The sequence below is a fragment of the Melanotaenia boesemani genome, chromosome 8, assembly GCF_017639745.1.
Source record: "Melanotaenia boesemani isolate fMelBoe1 chromosome 8, fMelBoe1.pri, whole genome shotgun sequence".
Lineage (NCBI taxonomy): Eukaryota > Metazoa > Chordata > Actinopteri > Atheriniformes > Melanotaeniidae > Melanotaenia > Melanotaenia boesemani.
This window is the reverse complement of record NC_055689.1, coordinates 5,079,676-5,096,600: the sequence shown is the minus strand read 5'-3', so window position 1 is coordinate 5,096,600 and position 16,925 is coordinate 5,079,676. Positions and strand designations below refer to the sequence as shown.

General features: G+C 40.5%; 2 protein-coding genes across 4 annotated transcripts in view; one reads left to right on the top strand and one right to left on the bottom strand.

Annotated features, from left to right (window-relative positions):
* LOC121644668 overlaps positions 1-2,829 on the top strand; it is a 43,346-nt gene extending 40,517 nt beyond the window's left edge. For 2 of the 3 annotated variants that reach the window (XM_041992787.1, XM_041992786.1), the window contains exons 27-32: positions 592-791; positions 875-1,058; positions 1,894-2,003; positions 2,082-2,207; positions 2,563-2,689; positions 2,802-2,829. In XM_041992787.1, the coding sequence (XP_041848721.1) occupies positions 592-791; positions 875-1,058; positions 1,894-2,003; positions 2,082-2,207; positions 2,563-2,689; positions 2,802-2,812 (758 nt within the window). In that variant the 3' untranslated portion in view covers positions 2,813-2,829. The remainder of the gene's footprint in view (positions 1-591; positions 792-874; positions 1,059-1,893; positions 2,004-2,081; positions 2,208-2,562; positions 2,690-2,801) is intronic. The other variant, XM_041992788.1, reaches the window with a different exon arrangement.
* Positions 2,830-4,950: 2,121 nt separating this feature from the next.
* LOC121644692 (V-type proton ATPase subunit d 1-like) lies at positions 4,951-13,661 on the bottom strand. The gene is made up of 9 exons (XM_041992831.1): positions 13,532-13,661; positions 11,976-12,180; positions 11,552-11,724; positions 9,047-9,132; positions 8,249-8,267; positions 7,968-8,017; positions 7,698-7,874; positions 7,511-7,588; positions 4,951-5,124 (listed from the first exon to the last, which is right to left on the bottom strand). Exons 1-9 carry the CDS (start codon positions 13,659-13,661, stop codon positions 4,951-4,953), a joined length of 1,092 nt encoding a protein of 363 aa, XP_041848765.1.
* Positions 13,662-16,925: the final 3,264 nt, after the last annotated feature.

The window sequence follows — 16,925 nt, the reverse complement described above, 5'->3', positions numbered from 1 at the left end:
GAATCTTTTAATGATACTATACACTGTAGATTGTGGGATCTTCAAGGTCTTCACAATTTTACTTTGAGGAACATTTTTTAGACTCAGTTTTTGTCAGATTGTTGACCTTCTGTCCATCTTCACATCTGAGAGACTCTGCCTCTCTGAAATGCTCCTTTTATACCCAGTCATGTTACCAACCTGTTGCCAATTAACCTACTTAGTTGTTAAATGCTTCTGCAATTGTTGGTGGGGGAACCAATTACTTTTCCAGCCTCTTGTTGGTCCTGTTCCAACTTCTTCCAGATGTGTTGCTGCCATCAGATTTAAAATCAGTTAATATTTTCCATGAACTGTTAAAATGTCTCAGTTTCAACATCTAATATGTCGTTTGTGTTCTGTTGGGAACAAAATTTGTTCTAGTGGGGGTTATACGATTTGCAAATCATAGCATTCTGTTTTTATTGATATTTTACCCAGCAACCCAACCTTTTGAAAATTGTGGTTGTATTAGGAAATTACAGACATGGAGATCAGTTAAATCGGCAAATACATGCTGTTTTATAAGTTTTTCCTCCTTTTCTCCTTTTTCTTTTGTGACACTGGAAAAAGACCAAGCTCTGTTGGTGGCAGATCAGTTTGTGGTGACATTTGATGGTCACTTATACGAGTTGCCGGGTTCCTGTCCAATGCTCCTCACTCAGGATGTCAGCAGCGACGCCTCCTTTGTGCTGCTGCTCAGGCCAGACCCGCAGAGCCTTCTCCTGATTCACATGAGCAACAGCAGCATCGATGTTCAGCGCAGTGGACAGGTACATTTGGTGGTAGGAGCTTCACGGCTTCCACTGCAGCATCATGACAGGTTTGTGTAAATGCTGAATGAGGTTAATGAAAGTTTCCTTTGTCACAGGTGACGGCCGACTGCACCAACGCTGTCACACACACATTTCATAGTGATACTGGACTGACTGTGAAGAGAGAGCCAAACATCTTACAGGTGTCCAATCAGAATGGAGGCTCAGTGTCATGTGATTTGTCCCTTGAGGTGTGCAGCTTCACTTTGGATAGATATTTACACGGTAGGAGTGAACCTGTGAAACTAAGGATGCATTCACACCTAATAGTCCGCCAGACTCGGTTGATGGGGAGGTGCAACATTCAGCCAACGTGAGTTTGCTTTAACACTGCACTTAAGTAACAATCGGGACCTTTTAAAGAACTTATTCCGGTCCTCACCAGAGGAGGTGCTGCATGAAAAATGACTGAAAATGATGACAAGACAATCAACAAACTAATGCGTAATATAAATGATTTATGTTTAAAAGAGTTAGTCTTATTGGGGCAGTTCCTCAAATTAACATGCCACCACTGGTCCTTATCCGCTTGTAAGTGAACCCTGTTGCAGTTTGTTTGCGGTGTAAAAGGTAACAGGCCATCCAGTGAACCAAAGAGAGGAGGTTTGTAGGACTCGTCGTAGAGCAACATGTCAGATAACTCGCTGCCCCTCCTTCTGCTCGTACTGGACAGATTCTGGTTAAAACCGTATCCGGTTTTAACACCAAAGTAAAAACAAAAATTGGAAGACTGCATAAATTCATTGTTGCTTCATTGTTTACTTGCAGTCAATGAGTCTTTTTAACTTCTGACCAACCAATGAAACGCATTTTCTTCTTCTTTTTTCTTCCTGGAGAGAGGATGTTATGGGGAATTTCCCTCCCTAGTGAGCAGGTAGGTGTCCAGGTGGTTTGATCCGCTTGATTACAGTGCAATGTGAAAGCAAACCAAACCAAAAAGATGTGAAATTTTTCCCAACCAAACTGAATCCCCCAGACTATCCTGGTGGGAATGCACCCTGATGCTTTTTTCTTCACAAATGAAATACCCTGCAGCATCAGCATGATTTTATCTGCACAGGTGTTTCCACCGGTCTGCTGGGGACCAACGACAATGATGCAGGCAATGACTTTCCTTTGCATGACGGGTCTCAAGCAAAAACATTGGAGGATTTTTTCACAAGCTGGCAGGTGGGAGCATATCCACAAATGTTTGTGTTGATCTAAGGGACATCTAGTTTTAACCTGCTTCATTGTTTGTGTCTTTAGCTGAGACCAAAGTGTAGTTCACCTTCTGAGAGAGAAGAAGACTTTTCCAAAGCAGCCATGAGCCCAGTGAGCTGCAACTTTCTGTTTACTTCTCCCGATTCACCCCTAAGTTCCTGTTTCAGGGTGGTGAGTATAAAAAAACCAACATAGCTAGTATGCATTTTTAAAACTGAAGGACACTAAGCATTTAAGGAGTTTCATCACTCCGTGGTGAGATAAATTCGGTTGAATGAAATCTGGTATGGTGTGAGGAGACATTATAAAAACACATTTCTGGCACAGCACACGTCATGTGGACTTGATGTCTTAGAGATTAGGTATCTACAATGAGAAAAGCTCATGGAGGGGGGGATTAAATCTGCACGTATTACTTCACTTTCATACAGTTGAAGGGGAAAAAAATTTAAATACCTTAACTTAAAGTTCATGAAAATCTCATTGAGTTTGGTGGAGAGTGTTTGACTTGTGTGTGTGTGTTTAGGTGGATCCTGGTCAGTTTTTGTCAGTATGTGAGCTGAGCTCCTCCAGAGCCCCCTGCAGATTAGCATCTGCTTTTGTTCATCTCTGCCAGCAGAACTACATACCAGTAGAGGTCCCGGTCCAGTGCAGTAAGTTTGACCAGTACAAGATGTGTATTATTCTTATACCATGCCCTTGTGCTGCCATTCTCTTTAATAAAAAATATATATGCATTTCCTATTTCTTTTTATTTTGTTTCAGAGAAAGTATGATGGAGGGACGAGCCAAAGAAAAGTCAAGATGAGCAATTTATGACCTCAGTTAGCTGCTAAAATGGACTGATTGACACTTGAGTACCACTGACTCTGTTGCATTACTTATATACTGCAGTCCAGATATAAGATGGCATTTTATGCCCCCTTTAAAGTATCCTGACATGTTGATGAAATCTCCATGGTGATCTCCATAGCCAGTTTTACTGTTCTGTGGGGTGCACCTCTTAAGAGCAGTCACAGCTACCATGAAAATGTGATTTCTGGACATAAATAGCTCTCAATAACTGTATCCTGTGCCGTATTTGTTTTCACACATGCACTGGAGTCCTGGAAGGTTATGAAGATGTTTGGAGCAGTGGCATATGTAAAAACAAATTTAAGCAGCAGGATAGTTTCTTCTTCTTTCTGTCAGCACGTAAAATTCCCATCAGATCACCAGGTGAGTCATCGGGGTTGCTAATATTTAGAGTGTGTTTCAGATGCAAGGAGCCTCATCTGTTATCCTCATCGTGTTGTAATGAAAACAGAGATTTTTACAGCATCATTTCAGCATTCAGTCCTGCCTTCTGTTTGCTCTTGACAGACATTCCCCCTGCACTTCCTCCTTTGCATCTCCAACCATGACATTCCCCTCCTGCAAAAAGCTTCCCACTGTGAATCCCCAGTATGAACAGCTACTGGGGCAAAAGACCAAATTATCTGCATATTCTCCTAAAAGAAAATCAGATGTTCATGTGTGAAAATGCCATACAAGAGAGCATACAGTACCAAGTCCTAAAGCTCAGCTGTGTTCGTCTTTACAGAGTGGTTCCAGACATTTGTTATGTTTTTGACTGATTAAATTGTTGGGACGAGAAGGGGCGTGCTCAGGCAATATGTTTTTACTGGTTTCCCATCAAGAAACACCCGCAAGTAGCCTGGATTTGTGGGATCGGCAGCCTCGCAAAATTGAGGGCTATGCCCTGGCACTGGATCCACAGTGCTCACTTTGTCTCTGGTTGACTACGTTCGTGGATTATTGTCCATCAATAGACATGACGAGGAAGTTGAAAGACAGCGTTATAAGTAGGAGGCAGCATGAGTCCATCGACATGAAACTGTCCTGGTATGCACCAGGCCCACATGCATTTCAGTGGGAACAAATACATTAACTCTACAGTTGAACGAATTAGCAATCATTAGCTACGTTATCGTGGACACATTTTTTTCTGTCCAACTGCAATCAATCAGATCTAGCAGACATGTTGGACGCTAAATAAAGTGATCCAATCAGTTGTGTGTTTGCATGATGGAAATATTTAATATGATCCGAATACATTTGGCATGCTGATCAGGTTGATTTCAATTGGATAGAAGACATGTATTATGTAAATGTAGCTAATGATTGCTAATTGGTTGAACGGAGGAGTTAATGCATTAATTGAATAAATAGGTTAGTAATGTTTCCACTGAAATGCTGTTTTTTTAACTAGCTCAGGCTGGTAAAACAGTCTGATGACAAATGTGAGACATAACTGGTTTTTGCTAGCTACTGCTGGAACATCGTCCTTAAAAGTCTTTCCACTGGAGACTTGTGTTCTAAGAAGTTGTGTTGATTTAATGACCGGTGCAGCTCTCTGCCACTGACACCAGATCAATTTGCACACAAAGCTTCCTTCGTGGTTTTAGTGGTACCACTGCTAGCTGAAAACAAAGGGAGCAGACCAGGATGGAGGTGAAGATTAGGAGGCTGCATAATTCAGCACTGAGCCTCAGCTCTGATCTGAACCCAATGACATATTTTAAGATCTAGGCAGTCCAAAAATATCAGGGTTGTGATATGCTTTAGAACTGGAGGTCACCCAAGACACCCAAATATATGCTCTCAAGCACAGAAAAACTGCCTTGCTTTTCCTTTTTAGTTGGAACAATAATTAAACTATTTGAACATACTAACAACAGCCCAGAGTTTATTCCTAATTAAAAGACATGTTTTTTGTATTTTCTGTTTGTGGTACGAACAACAAATCATCATAAGCTACAGTGACTATACTGGGTTCATAGAGAGAGCAACAAATATTTTTATACAATTTATTAAATAAAGCACACATGTAATCTGTGTATCTTAAATATGTGTGTTTCCGTTTATTGCTTGGTTAATTTGTTCCCTGTAAGATGAGTATGTAGTTGTGTATCTTGGACGTCTGCCTCTGTGTGACACACTCGGCTATCCAGACGATGTTGTGGCTCTCCTGCTCCTTCAGCTTGAAGTAGGAGTAAAATACTCCAAAGTTGAACTGCTGCAGGAAGGCGAGCACATTCAACTTCACCTGGGAAAATAACAGAACTGAAGCTGCTTAGAAGAAATGAAAACTACTTTTTCATCTACACAGAGACAGAATCAAGTTTTATGTAAAGATAAAAATCATTTCAAGAAATGTGGGCGTTCACACAAAACCGCTGAAAATGCTGTAGCATATATGCCAGGCCTGTAAGTGGCGCTGTTACCCTGCCACAGAAATGTGCCAAAACCAGAGAATAAGACTTGAAGCATGAGCATAAACTTGTGCAGTGTAAACAAACAAACAAAACAAAAAAGAACAAAAGAGGAGATGGTTGAGAGTCGAGCTCAAAAGGAGACATTTGTGTGGAATGACGACGAGGTAGAACTACGTTAAATATGCAGACAGATGCAGCCTTCTGTTCGTCTTCTGCTGCATCCTTTATGATGTCCTGGGCAGTCCTGGTTAGTTTTGTGCCCCAAGTGAAAGGCCAGAGCAGAAACGGCTCTTTCACTGCAGGTAAACAACAGAGCGAAAGCGAGTTTATTCAGTCTTTAGAGCCCTTTGTGCTCCCTTATGTAATAGGGGCAAACGTTTCAAACGTCATAGGTTGTTGTCTTCGTACTTCTATGGGTCTTTATGTTGCCATGGTTGATAAGTTCCTCCACTAGTGGGCAGTGCTGAGTTCAGAGTTCACTCCCGACATCTGATGTCAGTTTCAGACACTGGTGGATATCCTAAACACTCACTTATCCTCTCTTCAAATGCCTGTGGAAATTCTACAGTTGTTGTCCTCTGTTCATTCTTCTTCTGCCCTTGTTTCCCCTTCCTGTTCCTCTTCTTCTATGCTTTGTTTCTTTTGGTGGTCGCATGTCATCTATTTTGCTCGGCACTGCCCCTGTAATTTCGAGTGGTATTGCTCTGTTTTCTGCGTCAGTCGAGCTGAATAGCACCAGTGTGAATACACTTTTACCCCCAAATTTCACTGGTGCGTGTGCACCTCGTTACAGCTGCGCCACGGCCTCCGCAGCTATTCGCAGCCATTTTATTCAATGGTTTGATTCACACTAGGCACGCCTGCTGTGTGCCGGAAGCACTCAGCGAGTCTATTTTTGATGGAATACTTGTCCAACTCCACAGTTCAGATGGGGGCAGACAGGAAATCAGACATAGGAGCAGTGTAAAAGCTTCTGGTAATTTTCAAAATAAAAAAGCCCCTGTGCAGATTTGCACTTGCTATACCATGTAAACATCACGCCAATAATCGGTCAGGGTGTCTCAGTGTTCTTTTTTAATCATGGACGACGAGACGTTTATCCTGAAAGTGGAGAATCACAAGATTCTCCTGTCATTTCGTGATCCTGCGGATCCAGCTAGGTGGACTGTACTCGGGGGTGCGCCGCACTTGACACATTCCTGGTGTGGACTGACACGTCAAAACAAAACCGCGGTGCAGTTTTCCATCGGGTGCGGCAAACACACACCCGGTGGAAATGAGGGGTTAGTCTACAATGATCCAGTGTTTATTCCTTGTACAGACCTCCCGTGTTTTGGACTTTTCTGCTCCTCTAATTTGCTTTATAACTTTTAATTCTCTCCAGCCAGTAGAAGTCAGTCTGAAGGTGAGTCTTGTCTTATTTCATGCTCGGTCACTCTCTTTTTTTTCCTCTCTTCCTCCACCAATGTCCTCTTGTGTTTTATTTTTTATTTATTTATTTTTATAAATCAGCCACAGTAAAAGTGCAAAACAGCCAGTGTGTTGATATCCAGTTGCAGTGAATAAAGCGGAACTCAGCTGTTGCGGGACGCGCCATCCCAGAGGCAGAAGTGTGGCTTCTCAGCATCAGTATGCTGCAAGGCAACTCCAGGAATTTACATATTAAATATCACTGTTCCATTGAAACTAAACAGAAACACAGAGTTTTAAAGTTGGAAAGTTACAAAGTGCTACTTTAAATACATCGCAGCTTTTTCTTCTTCTTTGTTCTTTTCGCTGGTTTCAGTTGAGCTATACTGAACGACGCTGCCCCCTCGGTTTTCAGTGCTCCTGCTCTGTTTGCTCCGTCTGGGTATGTATCTGCAAGCTCTACAAAACAGACTGAATTATGCATGTAAAGGATGCCAAACGCAGAAATGAAGCAGTGGCTTTTCAGATTTGTTCATTTGGGGAAAAAGTTTTAAAAATTGAGCATTTTCAGGCTCTTAAAATGTTGGTTTCATGTGGACAAAATGTCCAAACCTTAAAATCTTTGGCAGATATACACTCATCTCCTTGTGGACATGGGCTTGGATTAAATAACATCTAAAACATAAAAAATGTGAATGTAAAAAAACATGGTTTTATGTCCAAAAAGTTGTACAATTTCAAAGGTCAGCTGGAGACTCCATTTATGGGACAAGCCAGTATTGTTGATAGAAATTAAAATGATCTGACCTCTTGTTCAAGGAATCTGTCCTCAAGAGTCTTAAATTCTGATCCTGGCTCAGGGTCATCAAATATTAATTTATAGTCCTGCAGAGAGGTTCAGGTAAAAGATAACCACAAGTCAAAAGGACATCATGTGCAATAACAACACAGCAGCAGCTCTCATTCATGTACTCAGAGATGAGATCAGACTCACCGGGTAACGGTCGGCCACAGCTTTGACCTGCTCATGGTCCTCTGCTTGGGTGAGGAGTGGCAGTCCTTCAGGGAAAAGTTTGCCACAAGATGGATATAGCCTGCTCCTCTCTGCACTGCTGAGATCTGTCCCAAAGGAGTTTACTGTGATGATGAAGGCCTGCCTGTCTGCGTCAAACTGCAGCACACATGTACGAAGCATTTAAGACTAAAATCTTAAATAATATTTAAAAACTACACCAAGCACATGAAAAGGAAATCGCCAGAATACCTCCAGGATAGGACATACTGTGTCCTTTGTAGGGCAGCCCAGCAGTATGCCTTTGAGAAAAGAAAAAACATAAAGACAGTATGATCTCATGGGAAGACTTGGAGGTCACTTTTGATAAAAAAAAAACAGGTGCTAAATGAATTCATGTAAAGACAGAAAATGATGAAAACAAGAAAACAAGTACAGCCTCTTTTAATTTTTTAAGTTTTATAAATCTCAAACAAACAAATCTGACCTTAAACTGTGTTATCAATTACTGAACAAAAACTAAACCAGGATACAGAAGCAGTGTGAGTCGACCTCATGTTTCAGCAGCTTGTAGAGCCGCATTAGTCTGTGAGGTTGTTAGTATCTCAGATCTTTGTGAAGGAATGATGTTCGATTCTTTAAAATGTTGCTTTGCTTCAGCGAGGTTTGATTGCTTTCTGGACAACTCTCTTACAGGTGCAGTGTGTAACAAAATCAAAGGTCAGTGATAGAAAAATATAATAAAACATTATAAACAGTTTTTCTATTGGTATCTAATCACTTTACTAAAATAAATTATTTTATTCTCAATGAGCCATTTATATCTGCTTACTGCGGGTCAACAAACATAGCAGCTGCCATATTTGTGCCACCATTTTACTACAGTGTCTCTGAATAGACAAACAACTTAAAATGTGTGAATCAAGAATCCTCTTTCGCTTTGAAACTGCAGTTGCAACTTTGTTTGATGGATGCTAGAGCAGCATTTGGGATTATGCCTTAATTTAGGACCAAAGAAGTACACACGTGTACACAATAATGAAGTAGTTACCTGGACATCACTACACCTGAAGTCGCTGGATCCACTTAAAGCTGAAAACATGTTTATGTCTAGAAGAGTTCTGACTGCTGATGGCCACTATACATTTACAAATGTGTTTGGTATTGGAAGTGATTTCTTTGGTCATATTTATCACTACAAGTTAGTCATTCTCACATGCTGCACTTTTTAAGGTCTCGCCAAAAAAAAAAAAAAATCCTCTTTTTTGTGTGTTGTCAAACAAAATTATGATCTAATCAAATGTGTGCCGGTAAAAGAGGTCATACCCCACAGTCACCTTATGCAGCTTGTTCCTCAGAATCTCGGCTTCCATCTCATCAAGGCTGGTTTCAGATAGGACATACTGAAAAAACTGAGCTGCAACACAAAAATAAAAGGTATGAAAATCCGCATCATGGGCATCAGTTTTATACGGCGAAATGTGTTTCATCACATCTTCTGAGTTTTGACTCATTAAGAAAGATTTCCTTATTTCAACACAAATCTTTTGGATTGGATCGAAAATATCAATTGATATTTTTATGGAAACATATTTGGGTTTTGAGATGTACATTTTCATAGCTAATAGTTTTCATGAAGAAATCTTTTTTTTTCTTTATATAGTCCCACAGGGCTCGAATTACACTGGGCTTTTGGGGGAGCCTTATTTTTGCACTTGCACTGCAACTTCACACGTCACATGCATTTATATTAGTGCACGTAGTGTGGTCAAAAATATGGTTACTATTAAAAAAAACTACTGAATGCAGCCTGTTTAATCTGAAACAGCGACGGAGAGTTCTTTAACCATGTGGACGCTCACAGCACACAACAAACAATGCTGCTGTGCATGGTGCTGAATCATCCGCGTCGTTTGGAAGATTTTTAGGGCTCCTCCTAAAGTATCAGCTGAATCTCTTTAGGGGAGTTCCTCTGCCTTTCAGGGGAGCCAAGCTCCCCTTAGCTCCCCCCGTAATTCGAACCCTGTAGTTCCACCTTTTTATGGCTTGGGCTTCTGATATGATAAAAACCAAAAAAGCTAAACAAAATTAAACATTCACTTAAATTCACTTTATTCATATTGTACCAGTGCCAAAGTGTTTTATAGATAAAAAAAAAAAAAAAAAAAAAGTAATTAGTTACTGTCCAATTAAATCCAACTCAGGCTAAGTCATTTTTCTACTTCAGTTCCAAAGAAAGTTGGGATGTTGTCTAAAATATAAACAGAATACAATGATTTCTAAATTTTATCAACCCATATTTCATTCTCAACAGAACATAAACAACATATCAGATGTTGAAACTGAGACATTTTACCATCATGGTTTAATTTAATTATGAATCATTGCGCAAAAAGTAGTTCCAGACTGATATTTAGCATGGTGTAACATCTCCTCTGTAACATCTGTAACATCTGTCTGAAAACATCTGGGAAGTGAGGAGACCAGTTGCTGGAGTTTTAGGAGAGGAATGTTGTCCCATTCTGGTCTGATGCAGGATTCTAGCTGCTCTACAGTCCTGGACCTTGGTTGCTGGATTCCTGCTTCCATGATGCTCCAGATGTTGTGTACTGGTGAAAGGTCTGGACTGCAGGCAGGCCAGTTCAGCAGCTGGACTCTTCTCCTGTGAAGCCATGCTGTTGTGATGGATGCAGGATGTGGTTCAGCATCGTCTTGCTGAAACCTGCAAGTCCTTCCCTGAAAGAGACGTTGTCTGGATGGGAGCAGATGTTGCTCTAAAACCTTCATGTACTTTTCAGCATTGATGAGCTTCCACAGATGTGGAAGCTGCCCACACCATAGACTCTAATGCAGCCCCATCCCATCAGAGATGCAGCTTTTCACCTGTCCACTGATAACAAGCTGGATGCTCCCTCTTCTCTTTAGTCTGCAGGACACGCCGTCCATGTTTTCCAGAAAGAATTTCACATTTTCATCCATCTGACCACAGAACAGTTTTCCTCTTTGTCTCAGGCCATTTTAATAGGCTTTGGTCCAGAGAAGATGACGCTGTATCCGGATCATGTTGACATCTGGCTTCTTTTTTGCATGATGGAGCTTTAACCTGCGTTTGGAGATTTCAGGGTGAACTGTGTTCACAGACAATGATTTCTGGAAGTCTTCCTAAGTCCATGCTGTGATTTCCAGTAGAGAATCATGTCTGGTTTTAATGCACTGCTGCCTGAGGGCCCCAAAATCATCAGCATTCAGCTTTTACCTTCAACCTTGTCCCTTGCGCACAGAGATTCCTCCTGACTCTCTGAATCTTTTGATGATACTATGCACTGTAGATGGTGGAATCTTTAAAGTCTTCACAATTGAGAAACATTTTCTGAAGTTGTTCAATAATTTTTATACCCAGTTTGTCTCTGATTGGTGTACCTCTATCTGCCTCTACTTTTCCAGCTCCTTCCAACAGGAGCTACTTTTGTTGAAACTTTTTACAGACATGTTACTGCCATCAGATTCAAAATGAGCTCATATTTTCTATGAAATCGTAAAAATGTCTCAGTTTAAGCAATTGATATGTTGTTTATGTTTTAATGGAATAAAATATGGGTTAATTATATTTACTAATCATTTTATTGTGTCTTGCAGCTGTATTCATATAACACGAAGGAATAAACAAGCATCTTCTAAAGACAACAGATCATATTGAATATTTAGTTTGATCCAGTCCCAGGTGTTTATTACAATCAAACCATTTACTGTGGGCATGTGAAAGCTTACACTCTCATAACTCTTTCACAGAAACTGCAATAAACGTGAGTCATATATGAGTATAATGAAGTGATCACCAAGCGGCGTGTCCACAAGGATGGCTGTGTAGAGTTCAGTCGGAGTTCGAGTGATGCCCACAGCTGCCATTTGCTCAAATGCACCCAGCGGGTGACACCGTGGGAGTAGCTCTGTCACATCTCTGCGTTTCAGGGCACCGCTGATCAGCATCACCACATTGTCAATCATGTAGCTGTAACTATGGCAATATAATTAATGAAGTAAATGTAGGAGTCTATACAAGATTTCTTTTTTTAGGTGTCTGGTTTCAATTTTATTTTCAATAAACTAATTAAATGGACTTCAGAAAAGCTCTCTTTAGTCTTTGTCAAGATTTTGATTTTGATTTTGAACAAAATGTTTTCCTCATGAATGATGTAGGGAAGACACTGAGTTGATAGGGACCTGCTAACTTAACATGAACATCTGCTCATCTTGTGACACCTATAATAAAGCAAAGTAGGGGTTGTAGCATATGTTATGTAATCGAGGAAAGTGGAGAGCGGCGGCAGAGCGTTGGAGCGCTGGCAGCTGAATTCAGTTACCAGATTCTCTCTCAGCTTGCTGTCCACCAGAGACACCGTCAGCTCATCTTCAGACAAGATCAGCAGTTTGCCGTAGTCTGTGCTCTGAAAGTGTAGCTTTAGGTCTGAGGAGGTGAAAGGAAACAGGTTGCTGTTGTCAGGATGATTTAACCTCTTCTGAACTAGAGCCTCCTATACAGGAGGCAGCATGAGATACATGCAGTACTGAAGATGTTTGCACACTAGGAAGCAGCAATCCTAACATTTAGCATAACAAAATGATGATGAGAAACTGTTAAAAGGCTTTACCAAGTATTGAAATCCAAACAAAACACAGTTCAGACCCTAAGCAATTATATGGGAATGGAAGAAAATCCTGAGAACAGCTCTGTCCACCTCTGAGGTTCTGCTAATTTCTCCACACAAACAAGTTGCCATATGAAAGCAGAGACTCTAAAGTAGCAAAGGAATAAATAAATAAATTATATAATCATATATATTCACCTTACTTTTGCTGTTTGGGAGCCAAAAATTTTATTCTACCTCAAAAACAAAAACTTTGCCAAAGGTCCTGCTGGTTTCCATGGAGATGAAGGAGGTTTTATAATGAAGGATTTACTCCTCCTATCATGGACTATCTTGGGCTTTACTTCTTTCTGGATCCTCATGGTGTTTCTAAGGTGAATGTGGGGGCTATCCCTGGATCCTCCTGACTCTGACCATTAATAGAGGTGTCCATCATCAACATCAGCCGATGGCTTCCTGAGAAATTTACCTGTGTAACACTATTAAACACCTGGAAAACTGCTCAAGTTAACTTTTTTAGCTTCTAATTTAGCACAGTTCCCAATCAGACATCACTTTAGGCTGCTGTCCTCTGGTTTTCACTCAAAGTAATGTGGTAGATAATATTTACATTTTCTACTGTGTTCCAGGTGAACTTACTCTGACACAGTAACACATATCTTGATTATGAAACACAGTAATCTCACAAGCCTCAGCTTTCTGTAGAGACACAGATTATTCAGATACTCCTGTTGTGAAGAAACCATTTATTTTGGGTATGTCTTTTTGGACAGGAGGCAGAAAAAATAGGCCTTGTGAAGAAGAGGTAAAATCATAAACGATAAAACAAGGCCGTCTTTGATTTTTGATGATCTAACTAATCTAACTAAAAGGCACAGTTGCAGTGGCAAAAACAGAAACTTTAACTTGTCGCTGGCTTTCGTCTCCACCAAGCTGCACTTTAATTCTCATACGCAGGCAGAAATTCTTGGAAAGAAAACTCAGGCGATCTCCTTGATAAATGAGTTCCAGGTGAAGAAACTGGATAAATAAAGTGATCCCTGTCAGCACTCCTTTCGCGGCTACTTTTAAAACACTCACACACACTTGTGCTCAACTTCAAAAAGGCTAAAGCTGCATGTGTAATATGCTGGCGAGGCTTAGAGAAAGAAAATGAAACTAAATTCCTACCCTCAAGGGTGTCACATTGGGCCAGGTTGTGACAGTCGGCCTGGGTCAGGATCCCAGCCTTCATTCCACGAACCAGACCCTCCAGATAGCCATGATCCACGTTAAAACTGAGCTCCTGACACACAGCCATGATGCCAAATGACTTATCAGCTGCAGATGGTGATTTTTAGACTTTTTATTTTAACTTAAACTTCTGCATTATTCCCTCTTTGACTAACAATCATGCAGTTATTTTCCCTTCCTCTTTCAGACCAAGAAAATCCACAGCTCAGTTCCTGCTGTGAAGTAAATTCATGTTAACTTTTTGCATTTTCTGCTTTATTTTCTTTAAGAAAACTCTCAATGCAACAGGCTTATTAATGTGTGGAGAATGCATGCAGATACTCAAGTGTATGGATAAAAACATCCTGAGGTCCATGCTCGGTATACGTGTCTTTTGTTTTCTTTCTTTTGCATGTATGAGAGTGAATCAGGCAGCAGCAGAAAATCAGGTGATTTATAGAGGAAGCAGACAATATGTTTGCCATTCATCACGTTCCCTGCAGACAGATTTAAGTCACATATAATCACCAACATTTTCTCTTGTGCTCCTCCCTATATGCCAAAGATTTTTTCCTCCCTTCAGTTTCTACATCAACAATTTGGCTTACATAAGAAGACACAGAACATGTGTTCCCTGTATAGATTACAACCTCATTCGTACAGAACTGGACTGTTTTCTAGATCAGTTCATTCCTCTTCCTCTGGAGACCCCTGCATGCTCATAAGTACAGAAGAAGACATGATTTTCTTTGCAAAATGGAAAAAACAGCAGGCGCTGCTCCAAAACATTAAATGTGTTTATACATGCTGAAAATCATTTTTCCTTCGCTTCAACTTAAATTGAAACTGAGGCAGACGTTGTCCAGACAGAAAAGTGAAGATTCCCTGGTTGGAGTTTAAGTAATGTGAAACTGCTTTATTTCAGAACTCACACAGACCTGCATTATGTCTCTGCATGTCTCTCAGGATCACGTGACCCTGAAAAGTTGGATTTACTTAGTTTCTACTTCAAGGCATCGCCTTGTTTTCCCTCACTACATAGTTTCTATTGGAAAGAATTTCCAGAATAACTCATTGCTTGTTAATCGAACCAGGGTGCCAAAATTCCCAAAACAAAGATTAACCCCCTTCCATTAATAAAACTTTCAGTACCTTGTCATGTTACATTTTAAAAGCAAGTTTACAATATTTCCACTCAAAATAAATGCAAAGGCTTACAACATATTTATTCAAAAACAAAAATATAAAGTAATTTCAACTCATAAAAACACTTGAATGAATGATAAAGTACAAAGTACATAAAAGTCATTTTTACACATTTAGTCTGCATTAACTCATAAAGGAAAAAGTTGTACATATGAGTTATTTGAGTCTACACATTAGTTATATGGCTAAAGAGCAGAAATTATGACAATATTTAAAAGCAGCAATAGCAGGTTAAAAAAAACAGTTAAAATGATTAACTATAAATACAGAAGAAACCAAGAACACGGCATCTATTGTTTGTTACACCTGCGTACTGTTATGCCTCATTAATGCTCCTTGATGTACATAAAAAGGTACGTCTGTGTCAAACATTGTCACGTTTCATGGCCCACATGGTCCATGCTTCCTTTATGTTGGCATGGTTGTTACGTAATACTTCCACTAGAGGGCAGTGCAGAGTTCAGAATTTACCTCTGAGCTCCGAAGCCAGTTTCAGACAACCGCAGACATTACGACTGGGAGGAGATCATGATAATGTTCTCAGAAAGAATACGATGGTTTGTCCAGCTATGAAATACACTGCTACTTTTTCATCTTCTTTGTACCTTTCACTGGTTGCACAACACTGGCTTAGTTTTTACTTCAAGGCATCACCTTGTTTTCCCTCACTACATAGTTTTTATTTGAAAGAATTTCCAGAATAACTCGCTAACTTGCTATTCAACCCAGGGTGCCAAAATTCCCAAAACAAAGCTTAACCCCCTTCCATTAATAAAACTATAATTACACAACACTGTAAGGGCATAACACTGTCCCCATGATTTCCAGCGGTACTGCTCTGTAAGTTACATCTGGGTACACAACTGCAAGATCTCTGAAATGTACTGGAATATGCACGTAAAGGAAGCAAAAGACAGAGGGCGTTATCAGTAGGCGTCATAGACTGTATATAAAAGATGGACGGGACCTCCGTGACATCACTCGTAGGTTTCTGAAGAGCAAAAGTGAAGCTCGTTGGATGGTTCCTACCACCGCCATCTTGGCAGCATCACGCCTGCTGTTACTCCTGGAAAAAACAAAAATGGGCAAAGTGGCGGAGCTGAGAGGGGGGCTGTGAGCATGGAGGTAGATGACTGAGTTCTATCAAACTCTGTGCTGCCTGAAGCTAAAAGCTAACTGAGCCAACTTGGATCTAGCGTCAGCTAACCCGCTAATGAAGGTAGCTTGGCTAAACCTAAGGCACGCTGTTAGCCGGCTAAAAACCACGGTTGTGCTACACTCTCCCTTCTTGCCGCAGATATTGGTTACATGTCAATCAAAAGGACACGCCCCTAACTATGCAGAATTTTAAGGTTAAATAACATCCAAACGGATGAGTTAGAAAAAAATTCACCGCCCTCACAGTTGTCATTAAAGTAAACTTGACCTATTAATCCTAAAATGGATTTTTGTACCAGGCTTTAAACATGTTTATTTCTGCTGTGAAGTTGGTCTTTTTAACATGGGAGTCTATGGGGATTTGCTCTGTTTTGAAACCAGTGGATGAGGGGTGAACTGCAAAAGTAAGATGAATATATATGATTATATAATTTATTTATTTATTCCTTTGCTACTTTAGAGTCTCTGCTTTCATATGGCAACTTGTTTGTGTGGAGAAATTAGCAGAACCTCAGAGGTGGACAGAGCTGTTCTCAGGATTTTCTTCCATTCCCGCATAGGCTTCACATTTAAACGCCAGAGGTTGCCGCTTGGTATTTAGCATATTTAGTGGAGCAGGGATGTCCAGCTCCAGTCCTCCGGGGCTGGAGTCCTGCAGGTTTTAGATGTTTCCCTGGTGATTTAAATTAAATAGCTCTCATCAACAGCTTCTTGTCAAGTTATTCCCAAGTATATTGACTCATTAATATGATTCAGATGTGCTCTAGCTGAAAATATCCAAAACCTGCAGGATAGCAACCCTCCAGGACCCACTATGGACACCCCTGAGATAGGTTAGATATGCATACACAGGACTCAAATTAAACAAGAGCTTTCAGAGGAACCTTTTTTTTTCCTTCGCAAACCACGTGCATGGGCATATATATTAGTGCACGTAGTGCGGTCAAAAATATTGTTACTGCAATAAAACCCCTCTGCTGCTCCTGCA